Source organism: Lonchura striata, chromosome 14 (genome assembly GCF_046129695.1).
Source record: "Lonchura striata isolate bLonStr1 chromosome 14, bLonStr1.mat, whole genome shotgun sequence".
Classification (NCBI taxonomy): Eukaryota; Metazoa; Chordata; class Aves; order Passeriformes; family Estrildidae; genus Lonchura; species Lonchura striata.
The window spans coordinates 4583717-4604117 of record NC_134616.1 but is presented as its reverse complement, the minus strand read 5'-3'; the positions used below and the strand labels follow the sequence as shown (position 1 = coordinate 4604117).

At 43.5% G+C, this 20401-nt stretch overlaps 1 protein-coding gene across 13 annotated transcripts in view; it reads right to left on the bottom strand.

Annotated features, from left to right (window-relative positions):
* Nucleotides 1–20401, bottom strand: part of LOC110477800 (uncharacterized) — an 84602-nt gene that overhangs the window by 55872 nt on the left and 8329 nt on the right. For 11 of the 13 annotated variants that reach the window (XR_013340787.1, XR_013340786.1, XR_002466646.3 and 8 more), the window contains exon 2: nt 3703–3824. The exons of 1 other annotated variant lie outside the window; for it this stretch is intronic. Coding sequence is in view for 9 of the 12 variants with exons in the window: in XM_077786493.1 (XP_077642619.1) it covers nt 3703–3779 (77 nt within the window). In the remaining 3 variants the exon portion in view is untranslated. Of the gene's footprint in view, nt 1–3702; nt 3825–10963; nt 11042–20401 lie in introns of all 13 variants that reach the window. One more of the 13 variants, XM_077786490.1, reaches the window with a different exon arrangement.

Sequence of the window (20401 nt, the reverse complement as noted above, 5' to 3'; positions counted from 1 at the left end):
TTACAACAGAAAAGTCCTGTAGATCTCAGTCATGAACCTTTTATATAATATGCATAAAACACTTAATAGACACTCTTAAAATTCAAGTTTCTCCACCTGCTCTTATCCGAGCTGCGCTTCCTTTGTGTTTCAGGACACGCCCAGCTCTGGGCTGAGTAATTTGGGTCAAATTCTGCCCAGTTGTCCATGCCAGTATCTCCAGTGGGTTCCCCAGGAGCGTGTCCAGCTCCTGAGTGACAGAGGCACTCACCTGAGAGAGCACCAGGCTCCAGTGGAGGAGAAGGGGATGGGAAAGCGCCTGGGGGAGGGAGGTCAGGCGAAGGTTAATCGAAGGAAATGACAGTTTGATGGTATGCACGGCCCTGGAGATCACATGTGGGATTTGCTGGGGAAATATTTAACTGTTTTATCTCTATTTGGGAAGAAAGCAAAGTAAAGTGCACCAAAATGCAGAAGACACGGATGCCTCTTAGCCTGGCACGGGTGGGATGCAAAGATTCCAGCTGGGAGGCAGAGAGAGCCAAAAGGTGCCAATTCTTCACGGGGTTTTCACTTACATCAAACACTTCCCTCCCACAAAACACAGCACAGTGGCTGGGGAAATTCAATAAACCTTTCATTTACCTCGCTCCCATATTTATCCCAATATTTATTACTCTTCTCCCAAAACAGGTGCTGGAGGTAAGAAGGAAAACTTTATGGAAGCCTCAAACTTATTTGTGTCTTGTAATAAACTTGTCTTGGCCACAGTCCTGCCTAATTTGCATTTCCTTTCCAACAAATTTCGTGCACTCAGATTTTTACTTTCAAGAGATCTTTCCAAACCTGATTTTGAGTATTTGTGAAGGTGGAAAGGGATTTTTAAAAACTATCTCCTCAAATATTTAATAATGAAATTTATTCTAGTATTTGTCCTCAATTAATTGGGGAATTAAACCAATACGACCTGACTGATCAATCACAAATACATAACACAGCCTGAATTCTGATTTCTACTATTGATTAATAAAAAAACCCCAATGAGTCACTAGAAAAATTTTGACAACTATTTTTTCTTCAGTCTTCCTACAGAATAAGAGGCAAAATTCACAGAGTGAATTATTAATTCTGAGTTATTCATCCAGCCCTACTAAAACCTAATCTGTTTCTTTTTTTTAAGCATCAAAAAGGTCTTTCAAACGGAGGTTGCAATAATGAAATATGGCAGCAGATCTTGAAACGTGCCCTTAGCCAGGCTGCAGATATGGAAAAGGTTACAGAACCAGAGTTATTAATCCCCATCACTCTGACAATTGATTTTGAACACAGTCTGTTGGAGTCTTTATAATGCAAGATCATAAATGTTCAGAACTAATTTATTGCTCTTTGTTCCACCTGGCAAAAACACACTGTCAGATTGAGTTGTGTTGATGCAAGGACGCAGATGAGGATTTAAGTTGTATTTTTATCCACATTTGTAAATTTGTTTGCCATGCCTGTGTGTGGTTAGAAGAAAAGGATTTAGACACATTCATGAAGGAGTTAAAAATGTCCACAAAGAAGCAAAAACAGAGGTTATGCTCTCTTTCCTAAATGGGAAATGTTTGCACAAATAGTGGTATATTTGAAATTTAATAGTGAAAAGTCCTTATTTGAACTTGTCAGTATTGATATTTTTGGTTTGCACCCTGTTTCCTGGTATCTCTCAGATTTCCATAAGTAAACGTGTAAAAACATTTCCTTTATTCACATATTGACTTCCACACTGGGCAAGGATTCCCCACACACCAACGAGGGAGATGCAGAACCTTCCATCCTACCTGGCTTTTTCCATTTTTTAATCAGTCTTTTCAAAGCCTGAACCTATTCCATTTATCCCAAAAATTCCTCAACTTGTCTTTTCTGCTCACAGTGGTTGCCACCACTCCTGCCCACGCCAGGGAAGGGCCAATCCCAAAGAGGGACAAGTGAGGGAAGGGAGGGAGAAGGATCCCCTTTAAAGGGGCATAAAACACTCATTTGTAAAGATTAAGGGTTTTTTAAGGATCAAAAAGAATACGTTGCAAAAAAAGCTTATTTTAATAATAAAATCCTGTCCCATAGACCAGGAATTCCAGAAAGGATGAATTACAAGGCTTCCAAAGGCCTACAGAAGCAGGGAACTGAAATACGAAAAGTAGAGAAGGGGAAGAAAAATGGAGGAATGTTTCCACATCAAAAATGCTCCTATCCTGTCGTCTCCGAAGTATTTTTCCTCAGTAGAAAGACAAACTTGTAAAATTACATTCTTTTCAAAATAATCACACAGTACTTCTTTAATAACACTTTTCCCTCTTACAAATTTTACAGCCCAAGAATATAAACTTCATCCTTCCATTATCTGGGGGTAGAATCATTTAATTGTCCTGGCAACTTTATTCCTTTTGAATTCTTATTTTTACCACGATTATGAACTAGGGGAGCTGTGGCTGCATGCTAAAACTGCTGCATTCAAGACTTGCAGGCATTTGTGTGATATTGAAATTAATTTCTAGTATAAAACAGTTAACAGAATAACCCTAGATAAAGGCAAATATAATATTAATTCCATTCTTTTTGTTGGCAATGTTGTAAAGTCCATTGCTCAAGTAAAGAGCACTTTGCTGAGCCACATACAAATTAATTTTAACATTCTTCTTCAAATAGGAATTTTAAAAGTCAAGTAAAGGCTGCATTAGCTTTGAAACGTTTCAGTGATTGTTTTAATTACCTATCATAGAGCTGTGAGACTGCAGAGGGAGGGTGCAGAGGGAGGGGACAACAACACCTGGCGTACTCAAATGCTTTTTCTGACATAAAGAAGAAAAAATACTTTCCAAGCCCTCAGACCAACAAAAAGCTCAACAAAGTCAACACAGATTGGGGTTTTGTCAGTGTATTAATGTTGTGATTTTAGCCTGGACTTTGTGCTCTTATTCTGTCAATAACAACTTTCACTGTTAAATAAACCCACCAAATCTCCAAACATGAAATGTATGAATTCTGACAGCTTTAAAGCTTGTTTTTCCACCCAAAGCTGATGCACACGTGGGGTTTCTTGCCAGGGTCTGGCTCTATAGCAAATAAAAGGTCGCTTCGCTTTTACCACAACCACACAAAAAAACCTCTATTTTTTGTCATTCCGACCCTAAATAGAATTGGAAACTGGAGGTTATTGGGACTCCTGCTGGCCTTTGACATCCAGCACCTCGGGAATCAGCAGTGCAGGGGGAAAAAAGCCCCCTCAGATGCAGAGTTGTCATCCCCACCCTCCATCTGTGGCCGTGCTGGGAGGAAGTGCTGACCCCATCATTCCACCGTAAACACTGCCGGAATCAACAACAACAAATCCAGAAATGAAAAAGGAAACGGCGTGTCAGGAGTCAGGTCAGCCCATTTTATTTGCACATGTGTCAGTAAAGATAGAAGGAATCGCTGAATTAAATTAAATCAAAGCAAACCTGCTAATTAAAACAGCTAAAATTATGTTTGTGAAGATGTGTGACTGGTTTCCTGCTTATCTGCAAATAAGCCTCCCCATAATATAAACATGTTTCCATCTCCACTTCATTTATAATAAGTCTTTAGGCAGATTGTAATTAGTATTTTGAGTTTCTAATAGAAGATCTATTGTGCTGCTGGAGCAATATTTTTCCTGACCATCAAAATACTGATTATTTCTGCATCAGTCTCAAGGGTTCTCACCTGTTCTTCTCATGCTGGTCAAAGTCTTGCATCCAATTTATCAGAATCAAATTGGGTATTTGTCTGAACACCATCATCTTCAGAACATATTGCTTGCAGTTAACCACTGCATTCAACTCCACCTACAAGCCAAACCAGAAATTATTATCAGTTCTGCTTGAATTTATCCTGCAGCTGGATTTTCATTCAAGATGTAAAGAATTATCATGATAGGGAATAGAAAAACAGAGTCAAACAGAAGTTCTGAATGTAAAAAAATGGTACTATTTACAAAAATCAACTTTTTGTTTCTGTTTTACTTATTCCCAAGTTTGCAGTGCATAATTTTATACAAACCCAATTACATAGCTCAGTGATTTACTGGCAAAGCTGGCCAGGAGAAAATTATCTGGCTTTAGCTAATGTGTGTGCCTATTTACAATCAAAACAAACCCGGAGAAAATTGCAAAATGGCCACAGAGAGAAAAAGAAAATAGTCACGTCAGAAATGTGCCAGAGGTGACACAGCTTGCAAGATGAAAAAAGTTTCACCTTGTATTTATTATTTCACTGGATGAGCAACAACTGTGGTTTTGGGTACAGATTCAGCCTCTCAGATCATGCACTATTTATTTATTTCAGTATTTACCTTGAAGCCTGGCTGGGGTCTCAGTGGGTTGGAAAGTGTGGTGTTTTCTTTTTGCCCTTTCCATCATTTTTTTAGGGATTACTTTGCACAGTTGTGTGGGCTCGGTTCACCAGGATTGCTCAGCTGTTAACAGCTCCCCTGGCTCTGAAAAGATTTTGGGATGCAGGTTTGGGATGCAGGGTTTGGGATGCAGGTTTGGGATGCAGGGTTTGGGATGCAGGTTTGGGATGGAAGGTTTGGGATGGAGGGTTTGGATGCAGATTTTTTTATGCAGGATTTGGGATGCAGTTTGGGATGCAGGGTTTGGATGCAGATTTTGGATACAGGATTTGGCATGCAGATTTGGGGATGCAGGGTTTGGGATGCAGGTTAGGGATGCAGGGTTTGGGAATGCAGGTTTGGGATGCAGATTTTGGATACAGGATTTGGGATGCAGGGTTTGGGATGCAGATTTGGGGATGCAGGGTTTGGGATGCAGGTTAGGAAATGCAGGTTAGAAAATGCAGGATGAAGATTTGGGGGTGCAGGTTTGGGATGCAGGGTGTGGATGCAGGTTTTGGATACAGGATTTGGGATGCAGGTTTGGGTTGCAGGGCTCCAAGTCCACAGAGCTGTGTGCACATCCCAGTAATGGGACCTGAGTAGATTTTGGGATCTTGGAGATGAAAATCATAACCAGCAACACTGCAACAACATCTGGGTGTTATTTATGCTGACAAATCCTGTGGGTTTTGTTGTTGAAACATTTCTGACCCAACACAGAATGCCTTGAGGGAAGCACAGGTCCTTTTTTCATTTGTAGCAAGTGACATTTATAAGACAAAAATATAAACCAAACCTTTACAGTTTTTTTTTAATCACACCACAGATTATATCAGATTATTATATGATTTTCCTGACACTTGGCACAATTCTTCAGTCTGAGATTTTGCTGGATGTGGCCCAGAGTTCATTTACTCACTCACCTCCAAGCAAGAGCTTCCTAAAAACACAATAAATTGCAAATATGCTAAACCCCAAATTTTGCTGTAATTGCATGTGCCAGCACTAAATCCTGCATCAATAAGAAACCCCACTGATGTCAGCAGGACTTGTGACAACACAAGATTTCCCTCCCTACAGTACAGCTCTGAAACTGGATCGTGGGCGAGCACATTTGAGTTATGTGGATTATATGTGATTAAACAGATTTGGATTAAATCACAGCACTGGTTGTCTCCTCGAGAACACCCTGTTGGGACCACACTGATGTGCAGCAATCCAGGTGACCTTACAGACTTGTACAACCCAGAGCAAACTCTGAACAACTTCAGGGAACAGGTTTTTTTTTTCTTTTTTTTTTAGCTCTGCAAAGATCAGGTTGTAAAATGTAAGGAGTTAAAATGCTGCTGTCTTGATGAAAGTTTTTCATGCTTTAAAATTATCATTTGGGTGACAGAGAGAAATTTTTCTTGCAGGGGAAGCCAATCTCAGCTCAGCTCCTTGAGCTCTGTTCCATTCACCAGGATGGAAAGCATGGCTGCCTGTGCCTTGTCCTAACTGCAGGAAAATTCAAATAAAGGAGAATAATGTCTGAATATAGAAATCCACCAAAATGCCACCAAATCCTAGCTCGCCCTCCACTGCATCACTGCACTATCTCACTTAATTTTTAAAATGTACCTCTGTGAAACCTTGCTTTTTTATTACTAGTCTTCATTTATCCCCAAAATAAAATCTATAATTGCTTATATAAATGCGCAATAGGATTAACCATAAACAATAGAAACTGATTTCTTCCTCTCTAGAGGACACAGCTGAGAACAAAACTTGGTGAAATGACTCTCTACAGCAACTTCCAGCTCACCAGAGCTCAAGTTGAACTCCAAATGCTTCACACAATTCCAATATTCTGGAGTTCTTCAGTACTCAGCAGCCTGAGAGCATCTGCCCTGTGGATGCTGATACACAGCCTCATATCGAATTTGGGGAACTTTTGGCAAATGCAGCCACGGAGGTCATGAGGGAGGGAACAAAAAAGGCCTAACGGATATAAAAAGACCCAGGTTGCCAAATTCTGAGGGTTTGGCAGAGCAAGAGAGATAAAGGAATCAGCAGCACAGCTTTGCTGCACCGAGGCTTTCCCAGCTCCATGCAGAGCCCTGTGCCTGCCTCCTTTGGATTAGGCAGCCCGGGAGTTCCTGGATCCATAGATAACATTGAAGAGAAAATAGGAGAACGAGCGAAAAGTAATGGGAATACTCTTCTGAAGTTTGCTTCAACTTATCCAGCAGCTCAAAAAGGTTTTTAGCCTAAGATACTTCATAAAATTTTCCAAAGGCTTGGAAAAGCTTGGGGGTGGGAAGCTGTTATATAATCCCTTAACACCTCCAAGAGTTTGTGCTGCTTTCTCTCCCACGTGGACGCTGTAGTAAATAAACATTGTGCTCTGAACCTCTGGATTCACATTTGAGCTGCAGGACTTGGCTGAAGCAGCCAAGCTGTGCTGAAGCCACGGGTCTGGAAACTTCCTCCCCTTTAGCATCCCTCCTCTCCCACCCCGTCCTCTCCTCCACCAAGGACATTTTTAGTAAGATTGCTCTGCAGCTAATTACATTGCCATGGCATCCAAGTACCACACAGTCACGAGACCTTCTTCTTTTAACAGCCCTTGGCTTTGCAGAGAGCAGTTCATGGGGAAACATCCCTATATTTGGAGAGCTGAGGCACCAGGTCAGAGCCTTTGCCCAGCACCCTGCAAGGGAGGCACTGCCCCGTGCCAGCGTGGCCAGGGTGCCAAAGCAGCTGCGTGGCCACCAACTCACCCTGTGCCCTCAGGGCTGCTCCAGGAGGCAGCTCTGGGATTCCAAGAGGAAACCTTGAGTAAATAGAGCCAAACACCAGCTCACCACCAGCAGCCTCAGCAGTGCCAGGCTCAGTGGTGGCCCCAGAGTCCTTCTGGAGGAGCCCTGGTGCCCTGCTCTGCCCAGCAGGGAGGTGCTGGGGCAGCCTGGCCCCGGGCAGAGCCCACCCTGCACACAGACAGGGGATGCCCACGCTGAGCATCCCAGCCTGTGGCTCTGTTTGCTCTGCACCAAGCAAATTCCTGTGGCAAACCTCAGGGAAGCTGGACTTTGAGCAGGGCCATCCTCAGCAGTCCTCTTGTCTGGGGCTGGGGTTGCACTGTGTGTTACCCACACGGTGCTCCCTGACTCCGAGTTTCCTACGGGCAATGGTCTGAGCTGAGACAACTTGTCAGGGTTTCCCTCGTGTCCTCACTCCTGTGACCTTGCCTGGAACTTGACTTGCCCCAGACAGCTCCTCTGATCCCTTTCAGCTCTTCAAGAGCAGAGCACTGACTTGAAGATCTATTTTCCCCGTTGCTATTCCTCTACTCAGAACCGAATTACTCTTCATTTCTAATTTCTCTCACCAGTTTCTCTCATCTGTTTCCATTTGCCTCCTCTAACAGATTCTTTAGTCACGTCAGTGCTACTGCAAGAGTTTGGTCATGACTTACTGCAGCCTGGTGTTTATTTGCCTGTTCCTGCCATTAGATCAGATTAATCCTGTGTGTTATCTTTGGTGTCACCACCTCTCACCACTCCGATGTTCACATATTTCTTGCACAGCGTTTTCACTCATAATAATTTGAAAAATTAATATAAATATATAAAATAATATCTAAAAGAACCACAACAAGACCTGGAGCGAGGGGATTAAGCCCCACTCATGGAAAGCACAGTCCCACCTCCAGGCACTCCACCAGCACAAGTTGTATGAGGGAAACAGGCTCAAGCACAGCAGTTTGACAGGCTCCTAATTTATTCAATTAACAATAAACTCACAGTACTGCGTCCTGAACCTGTCAGCCAGCTGAACTGAGACAACCAGCTGAATACTAAAATCTACTCTGCCACTCAACTACCTTGGAGCTGAGGGCTGCTAAAATGGAGAGTGGACCCAAAGTAGCCACGAGAAAAGGACTTGAGCCAAAGGTTTAACTCACTAGAGAGCTCACAGAGGTGACAGAACTTGTTCAAACCTGTGCCAAAAAACTGTGGACGTCACGTTTTCTGTCTGCTCTACATCACTCAACATGCAATACTTGCTTCGGCAGACAGATTAATTAATAGAGATAACAGAAACAGTAGTATATAATCATAAAAGAGAGAGCAGAAACCACAAAGGACTACAGCTCCCCTATGGCACAGCAGTGATTCTTTTTTTAAAGTGTCCAGTCCCTTTTCAACAGCATTTTTAGAGGAATAGCAGTCAGCCAGATACAGCCACGGATAATCAGTGGTGGATAAAGAAAACCCTTCTCCTGACAATCAGCATCTGCACTTTAAGCTGCAGAAGAAACAGCTGCCTCGCTGTTCATTAGAGAAGGGATTTGCCAAACACCCTCCCTGGTGCTCTGTTATGCAAGGTAGCACGATGTGTGTTCTCTCCTTCCTCAGAGATGGAGCCTAAAAGCATCCGTATTTAGTCCTCCCATCCCCCTAAATCTTCTCCACAAAGGACACTGTCACCACCAAAGCTCTGCAACAAGGATCGTTTATATATCTGACAACCTTTAAACCCCCAAAGAAAGGCAGAGGGAAGCGGTAAAGCTCTCTGAAGAGCTCTTTGGTGGAACAAGCAGAATTATGAGCAGCAGGAGAAATATGAGTAATTAAGACAACAGTATATCTATATCTTACAGCTGACAGAGTGAAGCTGCAAGTTAGCTCTGGGCAAGATGTTAGCAGAGGAAAGAACTGAGCAGCCTGTTTCTAATGTTAGTGTTGAAAAGCCAGCCCAGGAAAAAGGCTAAAGGGACAATTTCATTAAAAAGAAGGAAGTAGGTTGGATTAAGAGAGCAGTTAGATGCAGACTTGTAACATTAAAGGAGCAGGTCAACAGCTCTCTGTCACAAGACAAGCAATCATTTGGGGAATCAGCCGATGTGCCACTCTTGCTGTGCTTAAAAGAAAACGCTCTCAAATTATCTATGGGTGGCTTATACAGAAAATGAATGCTGGGGAATTGCACCACGGCACAAAACAAAGCCCCGGGGTGCACGGAGGCTGCAGGAGAGCAAAGCACAGCAAGGCAGGATGTTTGCCACCAAACAGCCCAAACCAGGGGCTGGTTTTGGGCAGTGGGCACCGAGCAGAGCCGGCGTGGTGGCCAGGACACAGCTCTGGCCCCTGCCTGTCCTGCACTGACCGGGCTGAGCCAGGGCTGGAAGCACCCCAGGAAGGGCTGGAGCTGCTCCCACAGCACAGCCCCTCTGACAAGGGCATTCCCTGGGTTTGAGTCCTGCCCAGCTCTGCATGCTCCAGCAGCTCCCAGCTGGCAGGACAGCCCTTTGTGGCTCCAGCAGCACGGTTTATAGCAGCCCCGGGGCTGTGTTTTCCATCTAGGATATATAAGTGAATTAGTGGAAAATTCGAGCTTGCACAAATCACGGAGCCAATGCTCAGTTTGGCATGGCCAGGCAGCCTTTTCTCCGGGCTGAATCCACGAGGTGTGGGAAGAAACTGGGGCTGCATCCACGGGTCCTGAGCCACGGCTGGGTTTGGAGCTGGGATGGGAAGTGCTGCAGATCAGAGGGGAACAAAACACCAAGGGCAGCTCCCTCATCCTCACAGATGAGTTGTGTGGCTGGCAGAGTCACCTGGGGCTCACAGGGCAGGATGGGGATGTTGGGAAGGAGCTCCCTCACCTCCCAGGCTCCATCTGCACAAAGCAGGAGATGGGAATTGGGAATTACCCCGAGTGCAATATTTGCACTGAGAAATGGCAGAGGGGCTGCTCCAGATTCCCATTATCATAACCAAGAGCAGCATTTACCCAAATGATAAGAGCTGGAGCCAAGGCAGAGCCAAAGGGCACCAAACGAGGGTCACCAGCTGCAAGTGCTGCTGCCACCCAAGGAGAGGAGCTCCAGCCTGCAGCAGGGCGGGGACAGGGGAGCCTGGCAGGTGCCAAAACCCCTCACTGTGGGTGTCAAGGGGTTGTCCTGATGTGTCTCTTCCAACATTCAGGATGTCCCAGCTGGCTGAGCTCCTTCCTGCTGTGCCTTTCTTTATTTACACCTACAAGCCCCAGCACTGCTCAAGCCCTTCCCTATCAACACCACAAAAACTGATTTAGATAAAAATACACCTGGAATAGATGTTTCACAGTGAAGCCCAGCACAGGTATTCCCTATTTTCCTTCCCTGCTTCCTCATGGATCATGCCATTCCTGACCATCCCATCACTTACTTGGAGCAAAGAGCCTGAGGTGAAGGGTTTTCTTCCCACACAAAATTCTCGGCCATTTTTTTCATCTGTTTCCTACACAAACCTGCATATTTCAACCCACAAACTCTAATGACTCCTTAAAATACACGTTTATATTCAGCCCATAAATCAAAACAGAAAGTTAAATCCTGCCTGGAGATCGAAATCCTCCCATGTAGCTCTGTTCCATGCCCAAGGTGTCACAGTGCTTGTGGATTTCTGCCTCCTGCTTCAGCCACATCCTCACACTCATTGAGAGCACCAGAGGATGGAGCCCTTAAAAACATCACAAATTTCTCACTTTCCCAATGCAGATAAAATCAGGGGAGAAATGGCCTCCTGTCATTTTGTTGACTTGCCAATGAGTTTATTTACTCACCCATCCCACAGAGCAATTGGAAATGCAGAAATGTTGATATCCCACCACAAGGCCAGGAACAGGTACCAAACTTTCTCCCTGTGCCAGGAAAAGACAATTGTGAGGCTGAAACTGCTCATCAGCTGCTCTTCCCATAAAGGTGAGCATCCTGACAATTCTTTGGGGTATATTGTTAGAAAGAGAGCTCAGAATTTCATGTTATTATCATATTATAGACAGCATTCCTTTGATAAAGGGTCAGAGATCAGGAAGACAAGAAAAATAAGGAAATAAAGCCCAGCAACAGACAGATCTTTAGCTGGCATAATTGGACACCCAAGTCCAAGGGAACTGTGTCCATTAGCAGGAGTGGGTGATCTGACCCATATGCTTTGCCACTTTTAAGTATAAAGATTAAAACAAGGAACCTAGCAGCAGAAATGGGTTACATTCCATTTCAGAGAGGCTCGGGTTGCCTAAAATTCCAGAGAAATTTCCAGCCTGCCATCATAAAGACTTCAAGGCTGTTTACCCAAACTTCTCAATAGCTCCTTCTAAAAAAGGATGATGAGCAACCATGTTGGGTAAGACAGATTTTTAATGTAATCTGTTTATAGTTTTAGAACAATTTCCAGAATAGAACATTTTTTTAAATGTCCTGAGCCTTTTGCATTCTCACTTTGATCATCTCCCATCACGTTATCGTTCAGAGCAGAACGTGATGGAGCCAGGCTAATGAAGGTGCCAGAAATGACATCAGAAAGCCAAGTGACCTGAAAAAAAAGTGCTCCATTTGAGCACCATGCTCTTCTCCAACATTTTCTTTTTTTATTTTTTTAATACATTTTAATTAATGTTTTACTTTCACTGGATTTATCTTACTTGCATGAAAGCTCAGAGCTTGGTCTCAGAAAAAAAGTCCTATTGAAAACAAAAAAAGCTTTATTTGACCAAGGGAAGGCTGTAGGAGATCCTCAGATAACAATTACTAACAATTCTTTTTGGAGTTGAACAGTTTCAGCAAGGACCACTTTCTGAGGAGGTTAACTCTAAATAATAATTGTGGATTTTCTAGCCTGTGGAAGGCAGAGATTGCTCTCTGACAGAGTTTATATTACTAACCTGATGCCAGCAGACAGCTGCAAAAATGAAGTGGTATCAGTGATAAAAATATTCTTTCTCTGTGCAGGCAGGAGGAATTGCATGGAAGCAAAGGGCAAATCCCAGTGGCCTCTGTGCACACCAGATCCAGCACATGAAGACAGGGCCTGGCTGACGTGGCACAGCTGATCCCTGCACGTCCTCACTCACTGAGTGCTTGCTTTAAATATTTTTTTAACTCCTCACATTAAATTTCTCAGAGATATCTTGCATTCCGTAGAAAAACTTTATCTGCACAAGATCATTTACTGCCCTTTAATTCAAGCTGTGTCAGAACTGGCAAACAGCTTGGTTAAAAAATAAAATATCATAACGATGCCCCCACACCCCCCCGCCCCGCGCCTTCTATATGACGTAGAAATAGATAATTTCTAGTGCTAAAAGTGATTAAATTTGGTGCATTTCCAACTTGTATTTTAACAATGCATTACCTCCTGAATTGCTGCATAAATATTAATAGCCAGCCTGCTAAGGAACTTTTGCCCGTGGTGCCCTTGGAGAACCATAATCACGGCGAGGGGAGCAGAGGAGATGAGAGGGAGCCCTGAAGATGGAGGTTCTATCCCCAGCTTCACAGAGCCACCCCGGGTCAGGCACTTTCCGTGCAGTCTCACAGATCAGCACTACCTCAAAGCCTCCACTTTGTCTGGTAGGAGATGAAAATCCTGCAGACATTAATCTGCCCCGTGCTCATCTGAAATGCAGCCACAAAAACCCCGCTGATGCCAAGAAGAGCCGCACCGATTTTCCCCCAAATTAGCCAGACTTTATTTTTGACGTAGTGAGTGCTTTTAAATTTCATCTGCAGATGTTTGCTCCTCTAATCACCTCCAAAATGGGTGCATGGCATTTATCTACCTGCATTTCCTCCCTCTGATATAATCTCATTAAAAGTCACGGTGGCTCCGGCTGCCATTTGAAAGAGGCCAAGTGCCCACAGATCCCCTGAAGTCATGCTCAGCCTTCATGAAAATTGGCCAATTATTTAGTTCCCTAAATATGGACTTTGGGGGCTGAAATTCAGAATATCCTCTTGGAAAACCTTTCTGGTCTGCCTTAAACCAGCTCTCTGAGAAGACAACACTTTTGATTTTGTCACTCTAATACAAGAACACCACTCAAAACCTTAAAATGCTGGCAGTAAAAGGCACAAGGAGAAAATATTTCTGCCTGCAAACATCAACTACCCAGCTGTGTTTTGGAACACAGGTGGACTGTGCTAAGGGTTAAGTTAATTTAACTTTCACTAAGTTAGAAAGCTCTGAAAGTTTAATCACAAATGAACTCCAGTGGGCAGTTTGGTAGCTCCCAGACAAATGTTCTCATTTTTATTCTTTATAGGCACTGCTCAAATCCTCATAAACCATATTTAAGGAGGGAGAAATTTCATGAGGGGAGGGAACTGTTTTATATGACAGAATAAGAGAAAAAGGCAACTTACTGTTTTAAAATTTAAATCCGGCCAAATTACCAGAAATGCTGCTGGAAACAGAACGCTGAGAATTCATTATTTTGTTTCAAAGTTAGTTTATCATAAATCTGCCCTCTGACACGTAATAACTAGTAACATTTCGAAGGTTATTTGATAGTAAGTTCAACAGTGTAGGTGACTGAACATGTGAGCTGCATGATAATGAGTCCCAGGGGAAATCAGGCTTTAGGATGCAGGGTGAAGCATCCCTAGGCTTGTATTCAAATGGAAAAAACATATTCAAAAGTTTATTGTTTATCTCCTAAGAACATCAAATAATACACAGGCCTTTGAATCAAATGCATAAAGCACACTGGAGGACTATTTGCTGGGGGGAAAATGCCTGATTTGATCCAGATTCAAAAAAACTAATAGCTCGTACACTGAGATGCACAGAGTGGTTTTGATATAAAAAGTGGAGGGGAGTTTTTGGGTTTGTTCTTTTGCAGAACTGAGAGGCACAGCCAGTCAATTTGCTGCTGCAGCAGGCTCCTGGAAGAGGAGCTCGACAGCTTTAAACCCAGTTGTTCTCAAATCCTCTGCCTTTCCGTACAATAGAGTCCCTTAAGTGTGACAAATACAAATTGCTCTGCTCGGCCTGAATTTCATCTCCAAAATACAGTGGCGGTAATTGATTAATTTGTAGTGTACAAACTAATTTGAAGCCAATACTGAAAGTGAAAGGGTTTGTTTCTCAGCAGGAAGGTGGGGTGCAAACACCCCGCTCTGCCAGGATGACGCAGTCCCACCTCTCAGCTCGTTAAGCTCTTACCTAATGAATCCTGTGCTGCCTTTATCAAAGTCAGGGGTAGCTTGGGCATTGGCTGTGCTGGAAGAGCACGTGAGACAGAACTTTTTTATTTAGAAGCCCTCTGCGAGGCAAATGGAGAGGGCAGGGACATTCCAAGCCCGTAACCACGCAGCCACCCTGCCACCCCTCTGGGAGCAGGGATGCAGGGATGGGCACGGAGCATCCATCAGCTCCTGCCCCCTGGGCACCACCCATCCCCAGCAACTCATCACTGCTCACCTCCAGCAGGGCTTCCAGGGCAGGGAAAGCTTGTGGAGGAGGCATGGTGCTTAAGGATCACTGAGTGTGGCTATCTCAAGTGCTGGGTTTTCATCTCCAGGGAAACATCTGCCCCATTAAAAGCGATCAAACAGGACTCCTGCTGTTCAGGTGCACAGCCATACCTATCCGCCTTGGAGAATTACAGAGGGGCTGAGGTTGGCAAAGACCTTTAGGATCATCCTTTTATAGCTACACAGTCCCCTCTGCATCATAGGCTGTTATTTCATAATTTGGACATTGAGAAGAGAATTAGCCTTTAATTTCAAGGTCCCTTTCAATAATAAAATCTATTTTTCCACACATCTTTTTAGCTTTTCCTCCTTTTTTTAACTCATTGCTTAAATCGTTATATACCATGTGCTTGAACAGTGAAAAGTTGCACAACATCTCTCTTACTCAACATCACCCTATCAGTCCTAACTCTTAATATTATGATTACTTTTTTCAGAGATGCAACTGGCAGAGCTTTCCTGACACGCCACAAATCCTAATTATCATCAAAACTCTAAATTCTATGTTAATGAATATCAGAGGTTGAAATGCTCTTATCTTGACAAGTTCTAAAATATACACTGAATGTTTGTTTATTCATTTCCTATATCAGTATATATTCCCAGACCTTAACTTTGGGAAAACAACAGCATTTAAATAGGCAAAAGCAAAGATAAATAAAACCAAGAAAACAGGCAATAACTCTGTCTAAAATGCTTTCTACTATATTTAAGAAGGAATTACCACAGAGGAGATGATTGAACCCTAAGCTACCACATCTTAAAGAAAATAGATTTAGATGGAGAACTTTTTGGCTCATTCCTTGAAACATAACCTTACCCACTGTCCAACTTTTCCTAATGTTTTCACGTGGAAGGTGCACTGAGGAAATTGGGTCTGTATTAAAATAAGACCCAAAAAAGAACCCCGGAGCTGTTAAAAATGAAAATTAACTAAGAATGGGCTGAACCAGATCAACCTCAAACTTTGGCTTTCATTCCAGAAAAGAGTTAAAAATGCCCTTTGGAGCTGGAGCAAGCCCTGCCCAGCGCTGGGATATTAAAGTGTGCATAAATCAGGGGCTCCTTTTCCTATCAGGCGTTAAAGCTGCCGGCCCCGTTATCGGAGGCATCCGCGGCTCCACGCCGAGCGCCTCGGCTCGGGCTCCGGCCTCTGTGTGGTCTTTCAGAACTGTCGTTATCAGCTTTCTGTTTATTATTGTGCTCAGTTTAAAGGGAATTTGCCAAGTGATCCCTGGACTCCAATCTTTAGGCCTGTTGTCAGGACAAATTAATTTCTGTGGAAACCCACTGTGCCTCAGATACCATCTAGGAAATGTAGGATTAATGGAGTCCCTGTACAACACGCTTTGTAGTGCGCTGCTGGGGGAGGGGAGCGGGGCTGCCGAGGCAGAAATCACACAAATAAAGCCCCTGCACTTTGGGGGACTTTGGGGGGACTTCATCTTTTTTTTACTCCATCAGCTCACATCAGTAATATTTAAAATAAAGCCCAATCGTCGAAAGGAACGGGCAACTTTTAACAAAAAAAGCAGTCAATGGAAACTCACAGCTGCCAAAGATGAGGGACCTGAGGTCTAATTATCAATATTTGATATTTTACCCGCTCAAGCCAATCTCATCAGTAGGAAAAACAGGATATTAAAAGAAACAGTCTCCTGTGAATCTTACTAGAAAATAATGAAACTCCACACATGATCCTTTGGAAAAGAGGTATTAAAGCTGGATATCCTACAGGGCTGGGTCATTGCTGTGCTAGCTGACATTTGGAGCTCTTTTTAACAAATGTGTATTATTTCATTGTTGAAAATGTTTGTCTGTTCTTGCAATAAGTAAACTTATAAAATTATTTTTCTGTGGGGGGGAAAGGAGTGGTTATGTTTCTTAGTGAGGAAAGAAGAGAAAAGAGAAGAGAAGAGAAGAGAAGAGAAGAGAAGAGAAGAGAAGAGAAGAGAAGAGAAGAGAAGAGAAGAGAAGAGAAAAGAGGACTCCAATATGTTTTTATCAAACTTCTCTCCTTTTCAAGAGGATGACTCTGCCCATGGCGAGATATCCAGTTTTTTATCAAACACATTGGGAATTCTTGCCCTTATTCTTTTCTCTCCAAAGATAAATCAGTTGATAACACACAGGACAAAGGCAGCAGACCCACAGGTTCACATTCTCCGTGGTTTTACATCTTGTGACTCCTCTGTTAGCCTGAAGTGGCACAAAAACACCAATGAGATCACAAAATAAAAAGAAAAATTAAAAAAAAAAAAAAAGCTACCTCTCCTTTCCAAACACTAATGCAAAATCTGACTTTCTAACTCGTTGTTCCAGTATTACCCTGTCAATAGCAGGGCTAATTTGGCAGCAGAGCATTTTTAGAGCACTCCTGCACCTCCCAAGCCTGGCAGATGCAGAGGCTGCAGCTCTTCTACCATGGCTCTCCAGCTCACAAACACCTCCACACACACAGCTTTTCCTTCTTAGAGCATTGCAAAAATCCCTGACATCTGTGTGACCCCCTAGTTTGGAACAGCATTTATGGACAAGGTTCATTTTGGGAGGTTATTTCATCAGTCATAAGCTCACTTGCATATGAAAACTGCTTTTGTTTTATTCAATATTCCAAAAGAGTTTGTTCTTCCCTAACTAAAACATTTAATCTTGAGAGACTTTTATGTGCCCATTTTTAACTATTGCAGAAATTCAATTAACTGGATAATTATGAACACAATTACCATGGAGTGTTACATGTGATTTGGTGGTAGCAGTTACATGGCACACATAAACACTCAGGTTTGTGATTTCAAAACTTACAGCAATGATAATAAAAGCCAAAAATTCCCAAATATCATCCTTATTCTTTGGATTGCATGTATAAAATGTTTTTTAAATGCTGTTCATAGTTTTTTCCCCTGCCCATGGCAACAGGATTGGAATGAGACAATCTTTAAGGTCTTTTCCAACCCAAAACATTCCAATAGTCCATGATTCTCGTGATGAAAGGTTTTATTTTAGAAAGCACATTATTTGCAACCAAATAGGCTGGACTACCAGCTGATTAAAGTCACCCAAACTGTGACAATTCACCTTAAACCTGGCCCCATTAACTTATTCCACTGCAAGCTCCCAGCAAGGGCAGTAAATGGAGCCCCGGCAATTTTTGCATGGAGAGAGAAAGAGAAACTAAAATAACTAAGAAAAAGAAAGGAAAATACATAAGTGGGAGGGTGAGGAACTCTAAAAAGTCTTCAAAACTTTGCACAGGGGCACTGCCAAGGAGCTGAGTGCCCAGCTCAGCGTGGGGGCTCCAGGTGGAGGTGGCGGCTCAGGATGTGCCCGGCTGTGCCAGGGGCTGCCTGGCAGGAGCCTCCCACAAACCCTCTGCAGGTGGCCAGGAGCTGGGGCTGTGGCCAGGAGCTGGGGCTGTGGCCAGGAGCTGGGGCTGTGGCCAGGAGCTGGGGCTGTGACCAGGAGCTGGGGCTGTGGCCACGAGCTGGGGCTGGGGGGTGGCTCCTGCCAGCCTCAGCCCCAGCCCTTCCCTCGAAGGGTTAAAACACGCCGGGGTTACCACCCGCGATGAGGAGCAGCAAGGGCTCTGAGGATGTCACATTTTGGGGCTTTAGGGCTGATGTGGCTGAAAGGAAAGTTTAGGACGACAGGCTTGGTCAGGGAAACAGCAAGTTTAGGATGGGCTCAGGCTGAGTACAGAAATTCTCACCATGGTCACCATGCAAAGTCCCCACTCGCCCGCTGCTGCCCCACAGCTGAGGAGCTGTGCCACCTCTGGGCACAGGAATCTGCTGGCTCCTCACGGGTCCCCCCTGCTCACACCCTCATCACATCAATTTTGCACATCCAGGGCATGGCCATGGCCAGGCAAAACCACGAAGGAGGACACGGATCTTCCAGAAGCTTTGATTATCTCAGACATTACCCAAAATCATTGTGATGTCACTCGTGCAGCCTTTGGTGGCACTACACACATCCCTTGCTCCTGGAACCCAGCCTTGCTCCCCGAATTTCAGCACCACCCTGCGCAGGGATGTCAGCTCAAGGTCCAGCCCCACATTCTCCTCTAGTCTAGCCCCATTTCTGCTGACACAGCAATATCTGCAGAGATCTCCACCTCACCCACCCCTTCTACGAGAGCTTTGTTTGCACAGGTGGCAAAGCCTCCCTTGAACTGCACCCAGGGTTTCATCAAGAGATGCCCATGGACCCCAAACACACAAGGAATCAACAGTCTTTTACCATAATCACTCTTCAAGTAATTGAAAATCAGAATTACCCATGTGGTTTCTCCACATAAAAAGTGATCTGCAACCTCCAAATCTGAATTCCAAACATGTTCGTGTGAAACATTCGAAATACAAAATGAAGTTCCAGCTCGGTCCTTGGTGGATGTCAGGCACGGCTGGAAAACTATTGCAGGTGTTATTTTAAATGAAAAAAAGTGAAGGGTGTAATAAGAATGGAGGTCAAAGCATTTCCAGACTTGCCAAGGGTTAGATCTCACCAACAGAGTAAAATATTTAAGCTTTAACAGAAAGCTATAAATGCAAATATATATAAAATGAAGCATAAAATAGGCTTCTTATAGAAATTCATCTCTCCTAACATGAACAGTACAAATATTTCACAACATGTCAAACCCACTGTATCTGTACATTCATGCTTTCCTCACTCCTGGCTCTATAACCACACAGAAATGTAATTTAACAGCGCTGGTAACAGATTTCCAATCTTGGGGCATGGAACCTTTATGCCAAGGACCTGGTTAATAAATGGCAATAAATGGAAACAAAAGGCAGAAGGAGGAGACAGCAGCAGAGGGCTCAGACCCAGCCCAGCTGCCCTCACCCTCAGCCACCCCCTAAAACCACCCCAGATCCATCCCTGCAGATCGAGCTGCCATGTGGCTGTTTTCTAAAACAACATCTCACTCTGCTGTGGAAGAAATTTAGTCCCTATTCCTCTTTAATATTCATATGGAACAGAGCTACATTAACACTAAGTTTTAATTTCAGAAACATTCTGACATTTACCGAGAACAGATTCCAGCCCTGGTTTCACACCAGGGTTTTTTTCTTTCCATTATCACTGTTATTACTGGTATTAGTATCACTGCAGAAGTGATTAAAAGGTCCTGGATGTCTCATTAAAATAGTCTGGATCTACCTCCCTCTTCAGCACCAAGATACAATCTGTTGTTTTATAAATGGGAACCATCTTCCTGGAAATTTAATTTGATGTATTGCCTGTTCCTCTTTTCCTTGTGAAATGAGGGCACTTTTTGCTGTTTACATTGAATCTAAGAAATATTCTAAATATTTGAAGCAGAGGAAAAAATATTTATTACTGAATGCTGAATGCTCCCCAGATCTACTCATAAAATATGAAAATAATAAAAGAGCAGCAACAAACCAACTCCTCAAAACTCTCAGAGAGGTTGAGGAGAGAGATCCCTCATGGAAGTTAACAGTTTAGGCCCCTACATCTATTTTCAGGTGCTCATTTCAGCACAGGTTTATGATTTTCCGAAAGGGTTGGTTTAGCTGCAATTTTGGAAAAACACATTTTTGTTTCCCGAGATAGCCCAGCGGTTTAAGTAGAAATGTTTGTGTCTCAGAGCTCTTTTCCATATCCTCCACTAAATAGGAATTCAAAGAGTCTTAGGCGCAGATTAAATGCTTTCAAAAATCAATTCTAGGCTGGCACAGAAGTCAACCAATCTGACCTCGTGATTACAGACT